An 18,121-nucleotide genomic window follows, 5' to 3' on the forward strand; every position below is an offset into this window, starting at 1 on the left:
GTTTAAATCAGTGCTTGTCAAATTTCAACACATATAAATCACTGAAGGATCCTATTAAAATGCACTGAATCAGGAAATCTGGGTAGGGTCAAAGAGTCTGCATCTCTAAACTGGGCCCAGGTAGTCCCCACATTGCTGGTCCACGGGCCCCAGTTTTGAGTATCCAGGGTTCCATCATCCAGGCATGGGGATCTGGATTTGGGGTGTCTGCATGGTGTGTTTGACTCTTCAAGTATGGCCCACACACCAGCATCTTGGACAGTGCCTGGGACTTGTTAAAAATGCAGATTCTTAGGCCCCACCCTAGACCCAGGAATCTTTGTTTTAAGAAGCCCTACAGGAGTCAAGTGTAACAACTGTGTGCTCGAGAGACTTGGGAGAACAAGAGATAGGGTCCAACCGCAAGATACTGGCAGGTCTCATCACTGGGAACCCAAAGGTACCTGCTGTGATGAGCTTTATTTGAAGAGAAGGCCACGTCCCTCCTGCAGCTACCTTGCTGAAACTGTCTGCCACTAACGAAACTAAGTAGATGCCTGCACTGGGGGGGGGGGGGGGTCTTCCTTCCCACTAGAACATCCACCTGGTGGCCAAGTGGCTCAGCACTCTGGAGAAGAAGCTGGCAGAGCACAGTGAGAACAGCCACCCAGAACTGAGGGTCTTCATAAGTGCGGAGCCTGCGCCCTCCCCTGAGGGCCACATCATCCCACAGGGCATCCTGGAGAACTCCATTAAGATCACCAACGAGCCCCCCACAGGCATGCATGCCAACCTGCACAAGGCCCTGGACAACTTCACTCAGGTACAGCCCTGGGAGGAGGGAAGAAGAGCACTGCCCCTCACAATTAGCTGACCCAACTGGGTAGAAGTGCATCCAACCACAAGGGGGGAGGGGGATGAGCTGCAGCACAATGTGTCCCCTTTGTGACTGACCTCTTCCCACTGCCCTCTAAGTACAGCCCAGCTGTCAGTTCTTGGGTACACCCGGGGGAGCCAAGCCTAGGGTTTGTCTTCGACAAGAGGTGTGGGGAAATGTTGCACAAGTCTACTGCTCAGGGAGAGTCCGCGATGGAGAGGACGCATTGCTGTAAATCTACCTGGTGTGATACACTAGCCACACGCTTACTGGCCAAGCATGTTGTCTTCAAGCAGGGGGTTGACTCTCATGTTCAGAGGAGACCTGCTGCCATCTGCATGCATCTTGAGTGTCCAGGGTTCAGATAACCCAGGTGTCAGAAGTGGGATCTGGACATGGAACGTAACCACATGATAGGATCTTAAATTGTGGTTCCCTGGAATAGGAGCAGCAGCAGCAGGACCTGGAAACTTGTTAGAAATGCAAGTTCTCAGGCCCTGCTCTAGGCCTACTGAATTAGAAACCCAGGAATCTGTGTTCTAACAAGCCCTCCGGGGGATTCCATTGTACTGTCAACTCTGAGAACACTAAGCTGCAACCTGCCTATTGCAACATGGAGTAGAAAGTAGGCTTTCTTATCCAGGGGCCTTTTTTTTTTTTCCTTTCCTTTAAAATTATTTTCCTAAGTAGGCCTTCACTAAGCTCCTAAGTACTCTGTACCAGCAGTCAAAACGTCTAAATTTTCTATGTTTTATTTTCCACATAGGAGAAATAATACCTTCTTAGTTCTGAAATCTACAGCCTTCTGTCCAGAAGGCAGTAGCTGGTTCCAAGCAAACCCATTTTTTCTGCCCTGAAAAGGCACTGGCTGCCCAACAGTGTGAACGCACGTCATGCCACTGAACTGTACAGTTAAAAATGCTTAATAAGATAAATTTTCGTTGTGTACTCTACCAGGAATTTTTTTAATTCATAATTGAAAAGTAAAAGGCACTGGAGGGTACCTCTGTGGTCCAGTATGTTAAGTGTCTGCCTTTGGCTCAGGTCATGATCTCAGGGTCCTGGGATCGAGCCCTGTGTCAGGCTCCCTGCTTGGTGGAGTCTGCTTTTCCCTCTCCCTCTGCCCCTCTCCCCTGTTCATGCCTTCTTTGTCAAATAAATAAAATCTTAAAAAAAAAAAAAAAAGGCACTGGGATTCAGTCTTCTAGCTCTATCAAAGAACACAATGAAGAGACCACTCTCAGATCTTTTGCCTTGAAGGTCTTGAACAGATCAAGGGAGAAGGGCAGCAGATGTCTCTGATGCTGTGTCTCCTAGTAATTAATATTACAATATTATGCCTCAGTAGGATTATTATCATCTATAGCCACCTTCTGGCTTCAACTTCTCAGCCTCTTGTTCATGGGTTTCTGTCCCTTGCAAGCCCTTTGTCCCTGATAACCAGGGAAACACATCCCAAGGGATGCAGGCTTTTTCTGGTTATGCCAGCCCTACCACACTTGGGTTTTGGGCCATTTATAGCCATCTTCAGTAACTCATTCTGAGAAAGAGAGATAGATTTATGAGTATATTCATTGCTCACATGTGTTTTAATTGTTCCATTCTGCTTTTACAACTGCCCTAGAACAGAGGCCAGATTAATACCTCCTATTATTCACTCTCTTCCTTCAGAGTCCTATTTTATCCATTTAAGGGACAAATGGCAGAACTGAGCTCTTTTATCCCCACTGGCCTTGCTGTTTTGGGATGAATATTTTATTCTGATTTTGTCTGAGTGGGCCACTGTCAACCAGGCTCCGCATCTTGATGTATGACTCATTGTCTTGGTACTTAGAGGTATTTTTCATCAAGGCCCAATTTTTTCAAATAAGTCAAAAGTAACAAAAGGGGGACGCCTGGGGGGCCCAGTTGATTAAGCATCTGCCTTTGGCTCAGGTCATGATCCTGGGGTCCTGCTTTGCAGGGAGTCTGCTTCCCCCTTTCCTTCTGCCTGCTGCACTCCCTGTTCGTGCTCACTTTCTCTCTCTCTCTCTCTCTCTCTCTCTCTCTCCTCTCTCCTCTCTCCTCTCTTTCTCTACCCCCCACCCCCAAATAAATAAAATCTTTAAATAAAAAAGTATCTCTCTCATAAAAAAAGGAAGTCACAAAGGAAGCAAAGGTAGCATCCTGTCTGTAGAGAACAGCTCCACCCAGAAAGCAATTAAGTTGTCACCTGCACCAGGCAGTGACTCTGTCTTCTGTACCACCTCTGACCTTTCACATCCATAGCTTTGTGCCAAAAATGGTACCCAACAAAGGCACAGGGTGACTCTAATATATCTAGAGAGAGATAGAGACCATCCTGGGGTTCATTATGGAAAAAAATAAGATCTACTAAAAGTTTAACTGGTCCTGTTCTCCTCTGCTTTTCCTGCCCATATGAGCAAAGTCTAAGGACCAATTCTCAGATAAAATGCCAGGACTCAACCCAATCTGATTCACGTGAGCTTTCTGAGTGCTCCTCTCAGGCTCTGTTGCAACATCTTGTTCCTTTCTGATCAAAAAGGGTCTAACTCAGAGGAAATTATTGTTAACTCCAGGCAATCTAGAGATTCTTGTCCTACCACCCCTTCAAAATGCAGGCTTTCCCCCTCTGCCACATTATCACCACCATCCCCCTTTAAATCTGCCACATACAAGCCCATTGCCTTCCTCTGCACTCTCTCACTTTCCATTTCTTCCTTCTGGCTTTTCTTTAATCCCTCTTGATGAGACCCACTTTTTCCCTTGCCTTACATGCTACAGCCAGGACCTCTCTGCACTCTTGTTCCTGCAGCCACATGGCCAGTCACCCCTGTGTAAGTTTAGTGGAGCAGTTGGCACGGTGAAGGGCACAGTATTCCTCCTCCTCTCATGGCTCTGATGCTCATCTTCTTCCTGGCTCACACATTGATTACACCCACTCTGGTCCATGATGGGCAAGAAAAGCATGGTGTGGCAGGAAGGGGCGAAATCAGAAATAATGCTGTAGGGGTCCCCACCCACACCTCAGCACAAAATGACACTCATGACAGATGCGACTCTCATGACCCACAACCGTGTTTTCCATTAGTTCTGCTTGGGAACTTAGTTGGCATGTTCATGGGTACAAACATTAACTGCAAACCAAACCCTGTAATAACCTGAATCTAAACCTTAACTCAGATTCTAAACTAGAACGCAACCCCTCTGCCAGGTCCCCACAAACCCTAAGCCCATGCCTACCCACAATGCAATCTATAGTCCTATTGCAGCTTAAAACCTAACCAGGATATAACTTCCAGCCACCATAACCCACACCCTGGTCCACACTGCATAACAGCAGATCTGTGCTAACATTGGAGGCAACACTTTCTTTTCAGGACACGCTGGAGATGTGTTCCCGGGAGATGGAGTTTAAGAGCATCCTCTTTGCTCTTTGTTACTTTCACGGGGTGGTGGCAGAGAGACGGAAGTTTGGGCCACAAGGATGGAATCGTTCTTACCCCTTCAACACTGGGGACCTCACCATCTCTGTGAATGTGCTCTACAACTTCCTAGAGGCCAACACAAAGGTAGAGTTTCCTGCCAGCACAGCGGAGGGAAGGCGGGGGGAGGGGGAGGATAGGCCAGGAGGGATGATGATGTAGCATCAGCACAGGGAGAAGAGGCACACGCTGGGGATAGTCTACACCCTCTCCAAGAACAGGAAGGAAAGGCCAGCCCAGGACCAGCATGAGGCCAATAAGAACACCATGGTGAGGTTAGGGCCAAGAAAGTTCAGCAAAGCAAACCAGTGACTCATGACTGGTGTGAGTCCATCCCTTGAGTCTTTGTCCCAGAAGCCACCAGATCACCCCTGTGTACTTGAAGCATTATAGGGCATTGTGGATTGGTAGAAGAGGCCCTATGCTCACCTGATACCAGTTCCCAGTTTACTTAGCCAAGAACACAGAACTTCTCTTGGAGCACACAGCTCCTCACATAGCCATGATCTGACAAAAGTTGAAGAAGCCAAATTATTCCTACACCTTATCTCCCTCATTCTCTGTCTGATATGTGCATTTCAAAGAAAACTTAGATTAACAACCCACGCTCTTCCATTTATGGGAATGTTTAGACCATCCAGGCTCTTTTAGTTCATAGACCAAATATAGCATCAGCAAGGCCCCCTCCTCTTCCTGGTGGGAAACATGAATCAGGCCCAGATGCCTAAGTCATCGCTCTGCCTCCAGTTCTAGGGTCCTGGGAAGCTCACCCCCATAACACCACCTCTTCATTTTCTGCCCTGAGTCAAGGCTTTCCCCAAGAGGTTCCCCTCCTAACTTCAGTATCTTGACTTTACATGCTCTATTTAATTCACTTTGAGCTTTGGAAGGAGACCATAAATTCACATGGTAAGTAATGGTAGGAATCAGAAAAGTACCCTAGTCCTTACTTTGTTCAATTTGACATTGACCCATGGAAAGGACTAAGGACTTGTCAGTAGAGTCTGACTTCATTGCCAAAGCTAATGACCATGAAAGAGGAAAGGCTTAGGTGCAAGGGGATTGGCAGCTTGCCTCTCCTCTCCCTGGGATGGAATTTTTAAGCATTTAACAAGCTCCCAAGCGTGCCTGACTCTGCTGGGCACTTGAGGGCTATGCAGATGAATAAAATATCGCTTCTAATTGTGAGAAGCATCCCATCTTGTGGCTTACACTCTGCCCACACATCAGGGCAGACCCGATGTCTATGCGGAGGTCTTTCTTCCCTCTCAGGTCCCCTATGATGATCTGCGCTACCTCTTTGGAGAGATCATGTACGGAGGCCATATCACAGATGACTGGGACAGGAGGCTCTGCAGGACCTATCTGGAGGAATTCATCAGACCTGAAATGCTAGAAGGAGAGCTGTCTCTGGCACCAGGGTTCCCACTCCCGGGCAACCTGGACTATACTGGCTACCATCAGGTAAGGCTCTTCTCATACCTGGGTCTTCCTTCAAGTCTGCCCTGCAGAACAAGGAATGCTCACACAGGGCCAGGGAAGAATGGCCTACAGAACAGAGCTTAGATGGAGTGTGGTTCTCAGCCCCAAGTTTGTCCTGTTCGATTTAAGAGCTGTGGGATTCCTAGCCTCAAATTCGTGATACAATTGAGCTTTTTGGAGATCTTTCTACTCTTGATGTTTGGTTCAATAATTTCTATTTGTTGCTCTTTTCTACACATAATAGCTGGGGCATTCATTTGATTGCTTTCATCCAAGATATTGACAAAGCCATTAGGAGCAAAATTCCAGGTTAAGAACTTAGCCAACTTTGGGTAAAGTTTGTATTAGTGATTCCAAATATCTTCAGAGGGACATGACCTTGCAGACAGAGCATTTGCCCCTCCTGTTCTTTCTTGGCTGCAGTAAACTACGTGCATACACGCCCATGTACACACACACACACACACACACACACACACACACACATTCCCATGGAGCTCTTCTGTACTATTACTTTGAGTTCTCATTTTACTATGACCGCAGCTATTTTTAAAGTGTTCATTTTTACTTATTTAGCCTGCCATGGAAGATATATTAAGAGATTTTTTTAAAGATTTTTATTTATTTATTCATGAGAGAGAGACAGAGACAGAGACACAGGCAGAGGGAGAAGCAGGCTCCCTGTGGGGAGCCCGATGTGGGACTTGATCCCAGGACCCCAGGATCATGACCTGAGCTAAAGGCAGATGCTCAACCACTAAGCCACCCACGTGCCCCTAGATGATTATTTTTAAAAAACCTTCATGATTGCTTGACTTTTGAACATGCCTAAAATAAATATGAATACCAAACTCAAGGGAAATACTGGTCATGGGTACATTAACTATAAACTTGAAAAAAAAAAGCTTTAAACTTTAATTCATAAAATTTAAACTGAGGGGTGCCTGGCTCTCTCAGTCGGAGGAGCAGGCGACTCTTTCTATCAGGGTCCTGAGTTCAGCGACACTTTGGGTGTAGAGATTACTTAAATATGTCTTTAAAAACCATAAAATTAAAAAAAATAAAAATAAAATAAAAATAAATTTAAAAAAACCATAAAATTGAAAAAGATAAACTACCAAAGTCATTCAATCCAGAAAAACTTGAACCTATGAAAAGAAATTTCAAACAGCAAGACTACTTAAAGAAAATACAAGGAATTTTTAAAAATTGCTTGACCAGGGGATCCCTGGGTGGCGCAGCGGTTTAGCGTCTGCCTTTGGCCCAGGGCACGATCCTGGAGACCCGAGATCGAATCCCACTTCGGGCTCCCGGTGCATGGAGCCTGCTTCTCCCTCTGCCTGTGTCTCTGCCTCTCTCTGTCTCTCTCTCTGTGTGACTATCATAAATAAATAAAAATTTAAAAAAATTTAAAAAAAAAATTGCTTGACCAAAAGGCATCAGGGTTTTAGCCGATAAACTTGTGCAAGAGCGCCCTCTAGTGTCTGCGGGACAATCCGACAAGTGGCTCGAGGTGGGAAGGGCAGCAGCGAGGCTGGCACACTTCCCAGGGACTGAGAGATTTTCATCTTCTTTACATCTCTCTTTAATCCGCCAGTTAGTGGATGGTTCCAGGGCACCTACCAAGAGTTCAGGAGTGTGCTGGAGGCTGGAAGCAATACATGAATAAACACACTAGTTGGCCTTTGAGGAATGAGCCATCTTTTACTTAGACTAGAGGATACACCAAGAAATCAACATCCATTTAGGAGCTGACCTTGAGGGCACTTTCTCACAGTAATGGAAAGACCTGGAAGGGGCCCTCAGAAAACATTTGGAGAAGAAAGCGAGGGATGGTTTTTTAGGGACAGCCTGCCATGACTGACCATAGGGATGCGTTGTTTGGATGGCACGATTAAAAACATTTTTTAATTCAAACAATTTTTGCCAGGGGCACCTGGATAGCTCAGTTGCTTAAGCATCTGCCTTCGGCTCAGGTCATGGTCTCAGGGTCTTCAGATCAAATCTCAAGTCAGGCTCCCTGCTCAGCAGGGAGTCTGCTTCTCCCTCTGCCCCTCCCCTGTGCTTGTGCTCGTGCTCTCTCTTGCGCGCACACATGCTCTCTCTCAAATAAATAAATAAAATCATTTTTTATTTTTTTATTTTTTAATAAAATAATTTTTATTGGTGTTCAATTTACCAACATACAGAATAACACCCAGTGCTCATCCCGTCAAGTGCCTCCCCCAGTGCCCATCACCCAGTCACCCCCACCCCCCCGCCCTCCTCCCCTTCCACCACCCCAGTTCGTTTCCCAGAGTTAGGAGTCTTTATGTTCTGTCTCCCTTTCTGATATTTCCCACACATTTCTTCTCCCTTCCCTTCTATTCCCTTTCACTATTATTTATATTCCCCAAATGAATGAGAACATATAATGTTTGTCCTTCTCCGATTGACTTACTTCACTCAGCATAATGCCCTCCAGTTCCATCCACGTCGAAGCAAATGGGGGTATTTGTCGTTTCTAATGGCTGAGGAATATTCCATTGTATACATAAACCACATCTTCTTTATCCATTCATCTTTCGATGGACACCGAGGCTCCTTCCACAGTTTGGCTATTGTGGACATTGCTGCTAGAAACATCGGGGTGCAGGTGTCCCGGCGTTTCACTGCATCTGTATCTTTGGGGTAAATCCCCAGCAGTGCAATTGCTGGGTCGTAGGGCAGGTATATTTTTAACTGTTTGAGGAACCTCCACACTGTTTTCCAGAGTGGCTGCACCAGTTCACATTCCCACCAACAGTGTAAGAGGGTTCCCTTTTCTCCGCATCCTCTCCAACATTTGTTTTTTCCTGCCTTGTTAATTTTCCCCATTCTCACTGGTGTGAGGTGGGATCTCATTGTGGTTTTGATTTGTATTTCCCTGATGGCAAGTGATGCAGAGCCTTTTCTCATGTGCATGTTGGCCATGTCTATGTCTTCCTCTGTGAGATTTCTGTTCATGTCTTTTGCCCATTTCATGATTGGATTGTTTGTTTCTTTGGTGTTGAGTTTAAGAAGTTCTTTATAGATCTTGGAAACTAGCCCTTTATCTGATACGTCATTTGCAAATATCTTCTCCCATTCTGTAGGTTGTCTTTTAGCTTTGTTGACTGTATCCTTTGCTGTGCAAAAGCTTCTTTTTTTAAATTTTTTTATTTATTTATGATAGTCACACAGAGAGAGAGAGAGAGAGGCAGAGACATAGGCAGAGGGAGAAGCAGGCTCCATGCACCGGGAGCCCAACATGGGATTCGATCCCGGGTCTCCAGGATCGCGCCCTGGGCCAAAGGCAGGCGCCAAACCGCTGCACCACCCAGGGATCCCCAAAAGCTTCTTTAAAAAAATCTTTTTTAAAAAAAAAAATTTTTGCCAGAGGTAGGAATTCCTGATTAACAGCAAAACTCGCCTTGTCCCAAAGCTCGATTCACACATTTATTCTGCATCTAGGTTTGTCACCTCTGATTTAGATAAATGGAGGAGAGAGAAAAGGAATTTAAGGGCGAGAGGCCTGGGATCCTAGGAGTGTCTTGAGTAAGACACTAGGTAGGCGTCCGTATTTCTCAAGCACTTTGGGAAGTCCTCCTTGTGTGTGGAGGGAGGGACAGGTGTAGACCAGGGAGTAGGGAGCCTGGAGACGGAGAAAGTCCTCTAAGCTTCCTGAAGAAGACAATGTCTGTGTGGGCGTGGACGTTCTGGAAAGCCAGCCTGGCACACAAAGACAGGTGCTGCCAAGGCAAGACTGGCAGACAGGATGTGTGCCAGGTGGAGAGCATGCCCACGACGGCCAGTGCCAGTGAGCAGGGAGGCAGGTGCCTTAGGCCTGCTGCGGCCCCCAGACAGCCCCCCATCCCAGACGACGAACCAGAGTGGGTGGCCCACTCATCCCGGTTTGTGTTTAAGTGCACCTGTCCTTGACTTCCAGTACGTCGATGCCCAGCTGCCTGCAGAATCGCCCTACCTCTATGGCCTCCACCCCAACGCTGAGATCGGCTTCCTGACCCAGACGTCGGAAAAGCTCTTCCGCACCGTGCTGGAGCTGCAGCCCCGGGACAGCCACGCTGGAGACAGAGCAGGGGCCACCAGAGAAGAAAAGGTATGTGGAGGGGAGGGGGAGTTGCCAGAGATCCTTCTGGGGCACCCAAGGATGGCACAGTGAGATGCTCCTCCCGCTGGCCACATTGGCAGCACAGACCACATGGTGCACACCTTCCCCTCACCTGTGGCCGGTGCAGCCTTGACCCACAGGCCAGGGGTCTGTGTGAATCATAGGAGGTCCCTGCCACTGGCTTTCACAGTTTGCTTTTCTAGTTCCCCAAAGACTATTTCTATCCCACTTGCCTGCCAAAGGGAAGTAAGACAGGGCCGAACAGTGGAGGGGCAGGGGAGCTAGAAAGGGACCTAGCGATTCCTTGACAAACCGAGCGGTGACCAGTGGGCAGCTGTACTTAATGAGTGCCACCCTCACTGCACCAACCAGATGCTCATTTGGTTTGGTCACTCTTTAAAACGAAAATGCCTTCTGTGCAAACAACATTGGATCAGAGGTCCTCCAGCACACAGGTAAGGGCTGCTGAGCGCAGGACTTTCAGAAATTTCAGAAAGGCAGAGGGGAACCATGGAGTAGTTAAGGCAGACAGAGGTGAGATGGCACCACCTTAGAGATCAGGTGGTCTGAGGGCTCTGCTCCTGGACCACGCACCACACAGGATGGAAGAGGAAGGAGGCCCAGTGAAATCTGTCCCTGGACAAGCCACCTGGGTTCCCACAGGATACCTCCCCGGCGCCTGCCTCTGATCCACAGCACCACCTGGATTCCCTCCTCTGAGCTGCCACTGGGTTTACAAGGAAATTTACCTGGAAGATTAAAGGTTAGGAAGCTGGGCAGTTACCAAATTGAAAGCTTCGGGGATTGCTTTTAGGAGGACAACCCACTTCATACTGAAGGAGCTGGACTTCCTTCCATCCAAAGGTGTCAAGTGTGCCATCCTGCTCTCAGATCTTAACACGCCCCAGGACTAGGCCAGAAGCTTGGAATTCTGACTCTGGGGTCCAGGGTCAAGCGCAGGCATATGCACCCTGGTGATTTTGCTGCAGGTGAGCGTACTCCCAGAAAGCTACTCTAAATCACACTACTCAGCCAATCCCACTATTTGATGCCTAAGATAGAATTTGAGAACAAAAAGGAAGAGAAGACATGTTATGTCACCCAGACCCCAAGCCAGCTAGGATGAAAAGCTGTTCTAGTTGTAACATTGTGGAACTGGAGGGTATTATGCTGAGTGAAGTAAGTCCATCAGAGAAGGACAATCATCATACGGTTTCACTCATATGGAGGATATAAAAAATAGTGAAAGGGATTATAGGGGAAAGAAGAGAAAATGAGTGGGAAATATCAAAGAGGGTGACAAAACATGAGAGACGCATAACTCTGGGAAAGGAACAAGGGGTAGTGGAAGGGGAGGTGGGCGGGGGTTGGGGTGACTGAGTGACGGGCACTGAGGGGGGCACTTGACAGGATGAACACTGGGTGTTATACTCTATGTTGGCAAATTGAACTCCAATAAAAAAATATACAGAAAGAGAGAAAGGGAAGAAGGAAAGGAAGGGAGGAAAGGAAGGAAGGGAGGAAGGGAAGGAAGGGAAGAAGGAAGGGAGAAAGAAAGAGAGAGAGAAAAAAAGGAAGGAAGGAAGGGAATGACTCCAATCCTGCCGGTAGGAGAAGAAGTGAAGACTGACTCGTCGTCCTGCCTTCCCCCCTCCCCCCCCTCCCTCCCTCCCTCACCTCCCTCCCTCCTCTCCCTCCCTCCCTCCCTCCTCCCCCGCCCCTCCCTCCCTCCCCCTCCCTCCCCTCTCCCCCCCCCCCTCCCCTCCCCTCCCTCCCCCCCCCCCCTCCCCCCCCCCCCTCCCCTCAAAAGAAAAGAAAAGAAAGAAAAGAAAAGAAAAGAAAAGAACAGAACAGCGAGTCCAGGACTCTATACGGGATCGATTTAGGGTTCTTCAGGCAGGGTTCAAAGAAGCCTCTCGTTCCCGTCGGGGCCTCATCCTTGTCCAGCTCCAGAAATGATGCTGCAGAAGTGAATGGGCATCACACAGTGCAGACAGGCGTCGTGTGTGTGTGTGTGTGTGTGTGTGTGTGTGTGTATGCCTGGTGTGTGGTCGCCTTGTCCTGTGCTGTGTGCCTTCTCCCCAGCACAGTCGCTCAGTGGACAGGCAGAGAGCCAGAGCAGACAACGCGTTTTACTGTCAAGCTGGCGGCAGCCCAGAGGTGGCACCTGCACAAATCTGCTCCCCTGCCTGCTTGCATCTGGATGAGAACCTGGGACATAGCACGCCCCTGGGCTGCCAGGCACCTGGGAAGGAGAGACAGAAGTGGGGGGGAGCTTGGATGTTCCAGGACACCACGGGCTCCTCTGATGACCTGAGCTGGAACTGCTGTGCAGCCCCAAATGCCTCTCTTAGGCAGATGAGCCTGCTGCTATTGGGGGGGTACCTGGCCATATTAGTTTGCTAGGCTGCCACCACAAAGTACCACAGACCAGGAGGCTTGGACAACAAAAGTGTGTTTTCTCACTGTTCCAGAGGCTGGAAGTCCAAGATCAAGATGTCAGCAGGGTCGCTTTTCTCCTGAGGCTTCTCTGTTTGGCTCGTGGGTGGCAGTCTTCTTCCTGTGGCCTCTTGAGACCTTCCCTCTGGGCTCATGCGCCCTTGCTGTCTCTGTGCGTGCAAATGTCCTCTTCCTAAAGATACCAGTCAGATTGAGTTAGGACCACGTTATTACAGCCTCCTTGTAATGTAATCATCTCTGTAAAGGTCCCGTTTCCAAACACAGTCACATTCTAAGGTACTGGGGGATATGTGAGTTTTAGGGGGACATGACCCAGCCCATCACACTGGCTCCAGGCCCCCCTCAGACATACACCCTTTCAGTGTTAGGGATGCAGTAGCATCTCCCCCATTTGTCCTTGACTACTGAATCTCGCTAGTGTTGAATGAGTGTCTGGTCATCTGGAAGAAAGTGAGACAGGTGCCTGACTCCTTACATCACAGTACCTTTCAGATGGCTACATTTAAGCTTTTTTTTTTTTTTAAGATTTTACTTATTTATTCATGAGAGAGAGAGAGAGAGAGAGAGGCAGGCAGAGGGAGAAGCAGGCTCCCTGCAGGGAGCCTGATGTGGGACTCAATCCCAGGACCCTGGAATCATGCCCTGAGCTGGAGGCAGACACTCAACCACTGAGCCATTTAAGCATTTTTAATGAATTTTACATGAAAACATCAAAAGTACTGAAAGATAACTTGGGTGAATACTTCTATGATCATACAAAGAGGAAGGCATTGTAAAACCTCTTCTTAAAGAGCAACTCAGAATCTATAAAGATTGACAAATGTGATGACTGGGAAACTTTAAAAGATCTGCAAACCCAAAAACACCATGAACAAAGTCCAAGACAAGCTAGGAGAATCTCTGCCACACAGACACTGGGCTGTGGGCAGATCTTATTAAACTATGAAGAGTTCTGACAGGTAGAGGAAGAGAGGACAGAAGAAGGGGACAGAAGGACACAGAGTCACACGATAACATGACAGGCCAGTAAAAATAGCACAGTTCTCACTGTACTCCCGACTACATGAAGGTATGTGAAATATCCTTTTTTACTTGATGGTACAGAGTTTTAAAAGTGATCTCATCCAGTGGTGAGGGCGTAAGAACACACTCTCTGGGGATGAAGGTTTTAATTCCAGAACAACAGCTACTAAAATGTAAAATGTTCCTTTTTTTTTTTTTTACCCATAATTCTATTTCTAGGAATGCAACCAGTGGAAACGCTCCACAGTGTGCAGATTTTGTGCTGTATTTATTACAGGATCGATTATACTGGTACAAATGATAAACAGGGCAAATATCCATCAAAAAGGGAAATGACACAAATTATAGTATGCCCAAACAGTTAAATAATATATTCTAGGGATCCCTGGGTGGCGCAGCGGTTTAGCGCCTGCCTTTGGCCCAGGGCGCGATCCTGGAGACCCGGGATCGAATCCCATGTCGGGCTCCCAGTGCATGGAGCCTGCTTCTCCCTCTGCCTGTGTCTCTGCCTCTCTCTCTCTCTCTCTATCAAAAATAAATAAATTTAAAAAAATAATATATTCTATACTATCATATGTGTATACATGATACGTAGTATATATATCACAGTACTTATATAAAATATATGCAATGTTTTAAAAAGGCAGGTCAATAGGTTCTAACAAGAAAATGTGTCCAGGATTTATTATAAGGTGAAAAGCAAGTGTAGTATGACTGCATTAGTGAGAGGGAGGTGCAGAGGAAGGGGGAAGGCTACAGCGGGGACAAGGAAGGTAGTTAGGACAGGTGACAGACACCGCTCTGTGCCTCAGAGGATATCTGCGGGGACTCTAAACAAAGACAGAAGCAGTTACCAGTGACTTGCTCCTCTTTGAGGGAAGAGGCAAGATTGTAACAGGATTTGGTTCCTAATATTACAACTGTCTGTGAAGCTTAGATTTTTAGGGTAAGCATTTATTTGTCAGGAAAAAAAAAGGCAGAGCAGTTTGCTTGTGGAAATAATTAGACCACATTCCTTGCAGCCCATTCTTTCACCTGAAGAGCCCTTAGGCTCCCGCAGGTCGGTATACCTGCTCCCTTCCCTGGCAGTGCTCCCTGTCTGAGGCTTCTCCCGGTCTGCTCACTTGCTCCCTTCCCTGGGCAGTCCTTCCCATCTTGGGCTTATCCTGACTGTGCACCTGCTCCGGCCCGCAGTCCTCCACATCCTGGGCTCCTCCTGTCTGTGCACCTGCTCCCTTCCATAGAAGTCCTCCCATCCTGGGCTCCTCCCGGCCTGTGCACCTGCACCCTTCCATGGCTGTCCTCCCCATCCTGGGCTCCTCCCTGTCTGTGCACGTGCTCCGTTCCATGGCAGTCCTCCCCATCCTGGGTTCCTCCTGTCTGTGCAGCTGCTCCCTTCCCTGGCAGTCCTCCCATCCTGGGCTCCTCCTGTCTGTGCACCTGCTCCCTTCCGTGGTAGTCCCCCCTATGCAGGGCTCATCCTGTCTTTGCACCTGCTCCCTTCCATGGCAGTCCTCTCCATCCTGGGCTCCTCCTGTCTATGCACCTGCTCCCTTCCCTGGCAGTCCTCCCCATCCTGGGCTCCTCCTGTCTGCATCTACTCCCTTCCCAGGCAGTCCTCCCATTCTGGGCTCCTCCTGTCTGTGCACCTGCTCCCTTCCATGGCAGTCCTCCCATCCTGGGCTCCTCCTGTCTGTGCACCTGCTCCCTTCCGTGGTAGTCCCCCCTATGCAGGGCTCATCCTGTCTTTGCACCTGCTCCCTTCCATGGCAGTCCTCTCCATCCTGGGCTCCTCCTGTCTATGCACCTGCTCCCTTCCCTGGCAGTCCTCCCCATCCTGGGCTCCTCCTGTCTGCATCTGCTCCCTTCCCAGGCAGTCCTCCCATCCTGGGCTCCTCCTGTCTGTGCATCTGCTCCCTTCCCAGGCAGTCCTCCCATCCTGGGCTCCTCCTGTCTGTGTACTGCTCCCTTCCGTGGTAGTCCCCCCTATCCAGGGCTCATCCTGTCTGTGCACCTGCTCCCTTCCATGGCAGTCCTCCTCATCTTCAGCTCCTCTGTGTCTGTGCACCTGCTCCCTTCCATGGCAGTCCTCTATGTCCTCAGACTTGGTCTCCAAATCCTGCTCAGCCTGATCAGGACAGAGTTCTGTTTCTCCATGGTCTGTGTATTTTGGGAGAGTGCCTCCAGACTATCTTTTCATCTCTTTGTGCAAATGTCCGAATGGCAGCTCATGGGTGTAGGGCTGTTTCTTCAAATTCAGCTCCATAGAAAGTAAGATGATATAATTTTAGCCATTAGTCTTCTATCCCAGCAGCACCTCTCAGGTACCGTTAAAATTCTGTTCTGGTTTTTGCTGTGACAGCACCAGAGACCCCTTTCTGACAGGGAGATGAGGTTTTACTTTCCTTTTTCAGATATCAGCCTTTTTCCTGGAGAGTGTATTGTGTGTTAACAATACAAGGCAAAGTGAATATTAATAATCCCTTCTGTAGCTCTGTATAGCTTTCAGATGCCACCACATCCATCAGCTCACTTGATTTGATCTTTGCAACAGCCCTGGGAGTTGGGGGGGGGGGGCAGGTGGAGAAAGACGCTCTTGGAAATTTTTATAGATAAAAAAATTGAGGCCTAGATGACTTGCTTACACTCATGTGGCTAACACATCACAACTGTATTAACTCAGCCAAGGGTTTTGGTTGCAAGCAAGAGACTAATTTAGCTGAAATAGGCAAGAAATAGCCCACTGTGTCAAAGGAATCAACCTAAGAAAGGATGGAGAAATCCCAGGGGCTCTAGGATCCAAGGGAGAAAGAAGAATGTCCTTTCAGGGCACTTCCATCAGTAGCTCCAGCCACTTTCTGTCCCTGAATCAGGCTTGAGATTCAAATTTTAGTGCTCCTGGGAATGATGATCTTGTTGGCCTACTCTGCTCATGGGAGGATTGGGCCCCATGACTGTACCCCAAAACAATGGGGAAGGGATTTCACAAGTGGAGATGGGGACCTGTTATAGGAGATGACGAGCAGAACAACAACCATCCCATCAGGTCCTCCTGGAGCCCAAGCTTTCATGATCCAGGAGGCGCCACCCCCCTCCATGCTGGCCACATGTTCTATTATGTCTGCACTTGCTCCATTTTTCTTTCTCTGCTGACAGACCTCCCAGGCTTACTCATTTGCTTCAAAATGGCAGACTCAGCCTCCAAGTACTTGCCCCTAAATAACCCAGGATCTCAGTGCTTCAGTTCCAGTTTTCAAGGCAAGACACCCTGGTGGTTCTAGCTCCCCTGGTCTAATTAGCTGATAGTTTGTGCAGTAAAAGGAATCATGGGGCTGGGAGGAGGCTTACATGATAGATGGGGATGCTTGTTCCAGGACCCAAGGACAGAAACTGCAGTGCAGCCTCATGGAATACATATACACACACACGCACACACACACACTTATTCATCACTACTGCTCATCACTTCAGGTTCATATGGTCCCAAATGACCATCCTAGGCTATCCTATGCCTTTCCAGTTTCATCTGCGCAGCTAATTTGGGTCGGCCTCTGGATTTTCCCAACTCCTGATTCTCGAGAAGACACCTATGTTCTCTTTTTAAGCTGGTCACCCTCTGGAGAGGCCATTCTGTGGGCAGTGCTCAAGCCCTGACCCAGCTGACCTAAGCAAGTAGGCAAGAGTATGGCCAGGGGTTGGATGACTGGCCTCTTTATCACCATATCACAGGGGAATGGAGTCCTGGAGAGTCAGAAACCTTTCTTAACCCTGTGTTTCCTGTTGTGGGGCAGGTCAAGGCCCTCCTGGAAGAAATCCTGGAGCGCGTGACAGATGAGTTCAACATGGCAGAGCTGATGGCCAAAGTGGAGGAACGCACCCCCTACATCGTCGTTGCCTTCCAGGAGTGTGAACGGATGAACATCCTCACCAGGGAGATCCAGCGCTCACTAAGAGAGCTGGATCTTGGCTTAAAGGTGAGTTGTGTGAGGTCTGGGTGGGAAGCGGCACTGCCAGAGGACACGGCTGGACCCCCTGGGGGAGGGGGGCTTCCAGGGACTTGGGAGCTGGGCAGCTGTCCTACAGCAATCTGGATGCTCCAGAAGGTGTCACTCCCAGAAACCAGGGCCTGGCTGGGCTGTGGGGAGGCTAAGACCCAAGGTTCTATAAAATCGGAAGCTGTACTGAAGTTAGAATATGCTAGAATGGCGGGTCAGCATATGCACACTGCCTGAGGACACCGTACTCTGAGGAGCAAGCAAGAGTACATTGTGACAGCCTGGTGTCTTCTACTGACATAAGATAAGTTGCTTTCGTGGGGAGGGTGGGGGCAAAAGAATGCTGGATGCGGTTCAGGTTCTAGAACTGGACGCCCCCCAGGGTCACCAGCCAGCCCCTGCACTTCCTTGCTGTGTGGCCTTAAAGTGGCTTAGGTCTCAGTGTCTCCGTTTCTTCACCTGTAAAACAGGGATGACAGTCCTACTTCATCAGGCATGGGCAAAGGATTAAGTCAGATAATGTACATAGTATGTTTAGAGTGATGCCTAGCATACAGTAAACACCCCAAAGTAGAGCTGATAATTATCACCACCCTATCAGGGGAAAGGATTTTAATCTCTTACGTCAGGGTTGTAGGAAAGGTCCAAGATCCTGCACAGACTCTATGTTGCTCTTGAGCAATGAAGGAGC

The 18,121-nt window shown here is 48.4% G+C and overlaps 1 protein-coding gene across 1 annotated transcript in view; it reads left to right on the forward strand.

Moving 5' to 3' along the window:
* DNAH9 (dynein axonemal heavy chain 9) overlaps nucleotides 1–18,121 on the forward strand; it is a 330,059-nt gene that overhangs the window by 284,559 nt on the left and 27,379 nt on the right. The window contains exons 63-67 of the mRNA XM_038536892.1: nucleotides 575–802; nucleotides 4,237–4,428; nucleotides 5,614–5,805; nucleotides 9,770–9,940; nucleotides 17,227–17,409. Of these exons, the coding sequence (XP_038392820.1) occupies nucleotides 575–802; nucleotides 4,237–4,428; nucleotides 5,614–5,805; nucleotides 9,770–9,940; nucleotides 17,227–17,409 (966 nt within the window). The remainder of the gene's footprint in view (nucleotides 1–574; nucleotides 803–4,236; nucleotides 4,429–5,613; nucleotides 5,806–9,769; nucleotides 9,941–17,226; nucleotides 17,410–18,121) is intronic.

Source organism: Canis lupus, chromosome 5 (assembly GCF_011100685.1).
Source record: "Canis lupus familiaris isolate Mischka breed German Shepherd chromosome 5, alternate assembly UU_Cfam_GSD_1.0, whole genome shotgun sequence".
Taxonomy (NCBI): domain Eukaryota; kingdom Metazoa; phylum Chordata; class Mammalia; order Carnivora; family Canidae; genus Canis; species Canis lupus.